At 28.6% G+C, this 5176-nt stretch overlaps 1 protein-coding gene across 1 annotated transcript in view; it reads left to right on the top strand.

Annotated features, from left to right (window-relative positions):
- The window catches only part of LOC111628902 (muskelin-like), an 82656-nt gene extending 77480 nt beyond the window's left edge, over positions 1 to 5176 (top strand). The window contains exon 19 of the mRNA XM_023372759.1: positions 5108 to 5176. Coding sequence (XP_023228527.1) covers positions 5108 to 5176 — 69 coding nt within the window. The remainder of the gene's footprint in view (positions 1 to 5107) is intronic.

Here is a 5176-nt window from a genome sequence, read left to right as displayed (position 1 = left end):
AAAGAGGTTCCCATCCAAGGGTCTGAATTGTGTCAGAGGTCACACGTGCGACATGAGGCCTATAGCATTATTGTGTAGGAAAAGAACGCCTTTACGATTCACTAAAGCTGGCTGTTTTTTCAAAAGTGATTGGTGAACTCAATGCAATTGGTCACTGTAGACATTAGCAGTAATAGTCTGGCCAGATGGTATAAGTTCATAGTGAACAATTCCATTTGCAGTCCACCATATGCACAATATTGGCAGGTACCAATTGATGAAGCATCCATTAGCTGAGCTTGTAAACTTTCCCAAGACAATGCAAATGTTTCATCAGTTACGGAGAACCTTTGTGCTAACATCTGACAAGTTTGAGCAGGATCTTCTTCGACTGTAGCCTGTAATTCATCGGCATTGTCATGGCGCATCTTTAAGCGACTCATTGCTGGAAAAAAATTTTGTAAATTTGGATGGTGTGAGTGCTAACAGAACTTGTTTAAAAGTCTGGCATATTTTTTGAGCCATTTGCACAGCATTTGTTCCAAGTTTAAACTCATACAACATACAAGCACGAATTATAGAGTTTGGAGTACTCATCTTCAGGTCAATTTTTATAATATTAAGATATAACCTTTCCACTTCTCTTTATATAAGGTAAGTCAGCATTAAATCTTGATTAACATATTGCTGGAATTTTAGTGCCATCTATTGTGTATTGCATGTAACATTCTTTAAACTTTGTAGTTTCACAAAAAACGACAGAACTTTTTTGGTTACCTAATATTTAAAATATGACAGTACTAATTAACATTTACAGTACAACATATTTTTACATAAATATTTAGAGTTTAAAATCAGCAAATAAAAAATCTTCTAAATTCACAATAATTAAAATAGTGCTGGAGCAAAAAAATCTAGATACAGATATCCTAAACATAGTAAAAAGCAACACATTTTTGAATGAAGTATTTCATGTAATTCTGTTAGGCTCTCTTAATATGACTTATTTATTCTGTTAGGCTCTCTTAATATGACTTATTTATCTACTCTCTCAGTTACCTGTGTTCAAACTTACCAGAAATTGTGTTGACAAAATCACTGTGTGATGGTACACAATGCAGTCAACATTGCCAGCTTAATGTTTTTTACAGTAGATTTAGTGCTATTTTATGATACTGGTGCAAAAAAATATTGATATAATGTTTGTGTGTGTTAAATCAGTGCCTTTAAACTAATTTAAAGCAAATTTAGTCCTTTGTAAATTTTGACCCTTTGAAGGTTTTAAAAATGCTGGTAATGTGGAAATAATATGATAATGCTGGCAAAGTATGAAAACTATTGCTGGCACTGTGTTAAATACTGACAGGTGGCAACTCTGGTTGAGATGTTTCTATCATCTCATTGATATTGTGTTTAAAATGGAGATTGTTTTAATTTAATAGCATATTAATGTTTGTTGGTGAAAATAAACCTAGAAAAAGTATATACATAACCATTAACATCTGCAAGTAAATATAGATAATATTACAGTATTAGTTTTTAGAAAACAGTACAACTATCATTGCATGTTGTGTACAGACATATAACTAGCATACTATATGGACATGCAACATTGTCATATAAAATACAAATCAGTTATTTTTTTGAAAGTTACAGAATAAGATAATCTCTGAAGACTTGTATATACATAATTGTTATAAATTTGTCAATGTAATTGAACGTTTTAGTAAAAAAAAATATATGATAAATAATAATTTTTATTATTAACAATATTTTATTAATTTAATTTGACTGTATTATCAAAAATTGTTTAAATTAATTCATTTAAAGTACAGTTGACTCACCTTAAAACAAACACTGATAAAGAGAATTCTCGTGTTAAAGTAAATTTTGCTGTTTCCTGGCAAAATGTTATTGTCATGTCATTTTGCAGTGTGATAAATTGGCAATTTTACCAGAATTTGTTAAACTGAAAGTACATTACTTTCACACACTGAGAAATTACCCTATTTCCAATAACAGTTGCTTTTTACACTTTTCAATGTGAATAATAAAAATTGGTACTATATACAGGGGGGGTGTAAAAGTAGGTACAGTATATAGTTGAGAATCTGAGAAATACAAATGTTTGATGTTCATTATTATTATGTTTTATTAATTCGTATTCCTTATTTGTGATTTAATTTGTATGTAAAAATAAATATTTTTTCTTCCAATTTTCTCCCTGTATGTTTTTTCCATAATAACAACTGTATACCTACTTCTGCACCCTCTGTATAATAAATGTTCTAGTCTGAGTAGAATAGAATTTCTTCTAGTAAACAAAGATGAGTTTTATGTCTAATTATGCAAAAAGTTTATTAACATCACTTCTCTTTGACAAAATATTGTAAACAATTCATATTTATCACTGACAATAAAACAGATAAGCCATTGATTCCACTGTTTGTATATCTGTAATCTATCATGGAATGCCTAGAATGCCCACTAGGGGCATCCCTAGCGATGATTTTCAGCTATTATTTAAATTAACAGTATAATCCAGTACATTATTATTTTTATTTGTAATAGAAATTTATTATTGATATGAATTTATTATTTATACCACGGAATGACACCGCTGCTGTTAGAACGCTCACTAGGGGCGATCTCGTAAAACAAATAACAAACCTTTGATTTTAGAGCAGCTCAAACATCTGATTTTAGGAGATCATTCTACAATACTCATAAAACAGGAGTTAAAGTTTAAGGATTCCCAACTCTTTACATTGATGCAGTCTATGCAAACACATGCTAGTTTGCATATTGAGGTATGCATACAGTGATTTGAAAATTATTTAGAACATTAATTTGTTTTTGTAAATAAATTTTATTTTATTTAGTAAATTAATTCAAAATATAATTAGAAATTTTGATTGCTTATTAATCTATAACGCCCTAAATTATATGACCTTGATTCTGATAATCATTAATATGAATTTTTGATAAAGTGAACTACTAACTACTGTTCTTCTGGTGATTTGTATTAATGTGAGTTGACTGTATATAAATGTAAAAAATACCTATATAATAGCTTGTTATATGAATCTCATTTTTTGATTCAGAAAACAAAATCAGTTATTAAATTTTAATATGTGAATATTGAATATTGATTTATAATATATTTTACCAACGAGTTTATGAATTTAATGGTTTATTATAGTTTTTGTACTCTAGTAAGGTTGATAGTAGTAACATACACAAACAGTTTTTCAAATTATACTACTAAGTTTATGTTAAAATCATAATTGTGTGAATTTGTTTACATATAATAAAAAGAAACAATTTGAACATTGTATTTTTTTTATATTATTTATAAATATTCACAAACTAAAACAGAAAGAAAAACTTTTCTATAATCTACATTATATTTTCTTGAAAGATTACATTGTTGATACTTTTTATTCCAATGATTAATATAAATACAGTGAAACCTTGATCTATCATTTTTGGCCAGACTTGTGGGAAAAAACAATTGATGTGGGAAATTTATGACATTGATGTTTTTATTATTTATCTCTTATGAAACATATATTTTCCTGTGATACACCTATATAATGGCTTTCTGTAATACTAAACAATATGGTGCTTGCACATGAATGTGCATTTATTCTACACTAGCTGTGTCCGCAGTTTTGCCCACATGGAATTCAGTTTGTGACTATAACAGTATCAGTTAGATGATATCTTTTAATTTATATGAATGTTTTAGGAATGCATACAGGACAAAAGATATTCATTATTTTAAGTGAAAACAAATAGGCAAATGTTCAGCACAAGTTCGGACACGTGCACTGCATATCTTGCCGACCATGTGACTCTGCGTGGTTACCTATCTCGTATACATATGTGTCTTGCCCCTCACCACTTGCTGACACCAAAAATATAATGCTTACCTAGATGATATCTTTTAATTTATATGAATGTTTAACGGAATAATATACAGCCTATATCCACCCTGAAGGTCCATTCTAAATATTGGTGAAAGAATTTTTGAAATCAGATAAGTAGTTTCAGAGATTACCTCTTACATCCAAACTTACAAACTTTATTTCTTTATAATATTAGTATAGATTTTTTAAAAAATTGTTAAGATTACTGTAATTTGTTCTATTTTCTTTTGGTAAGAATTCCTAATGTATTGATATATCAAAGACAGCTGATCAGAAAAATTCAATATTGCAATTACTTATATGGTAAACAACAATATAACATGTGCATTTACCATTACTAATAAATCTGAAGACATTTGTCAGAATAGAAGTTTATGTAGTAAAGTGTATTTGTAATTTTTCTGGTTACCAGTTCAAAATACATTTTTGTATGTCACATTCTGCATTTGAAAGTATGTAATTTGCATATAATTTATGATGGCAGCCATCTTAACTTCTGTTTTCAGCACTCTGAACCTCACTGTACTAGTGCAACAATGCGGTTCAAAGTGCTGAAAACAAAGCAGCTTTAAACAGTTTTGGTGAAAATGCACCCAATATTTACAATAAAATAAAATAGATTTAATTGCTGTGTAAACAATCGCAAGAATTATCCAGGAAAAGACAATAATTTGTTGTCTTTTGGTATGATTACAATGTTATAATACAGTACTGTGTTTTATTATCCTGTTAGATAAATACAATATGTTAAGAGGGACTATTTGGGAAATTGGTTTAGTTTCATACATGAATGTTAGAGTGTAATCTTAAATATGATATGCTTTAATTTAGTACGCTCTATTGTGGGTAGAACAATTGATGCTGGATAACATTTTTTTTTAGTTAAAATAAAGAATGAAAATTGTGGGAAAACAGATGTTGTGGGAAAATTAGCATTATGTATATATGGGTGAATATTTGGGACTGGGTGAAAAATTGACAGATGTGGGGAAAATGATCAATGTAGGAATGATAGATCAAGGTGTCACTGTAAATTATTATTAATTTTATAAATGTAAGTATGGCTTTTCAAATGTCTTATTAAACAAAAGTTTCTTTAAAATTTTTTAAACTGGAATTAAATTCTGATAACTCATATAAATTTTTAATTCATAAATCAAATGTTAGTTTACTTTAATTATTTTCTATTTATTTAGTTTCAACTTCTTGCAACAAAGTTATTCAAACAGTCTCAGCAAAAAGAGAAAGATATTAATGAAGGTTAG

The sequence above is a fragment of the Centruroides sculpturatus genome, unplaced genomic scaffold, assembly GCF_000671375.1.
Source record: "Centruroides sculpturatus isolate CEXI.00-Female unplaced genomic scaffold, Cexi_2.0 scaffold423, whole genome shotgun sequence".
Taxonomy (NCBI): Eukaryota; Metazoa; Arthropoda; class Arachnida; order Scorpiones; family Buthidae; genus Centruroides; species Centruroides sculpturatus.
Note: the sequence above shows the minus strand (reverse complement) of the source record. Positions and strands in the feature narration are given on the sequence as shown.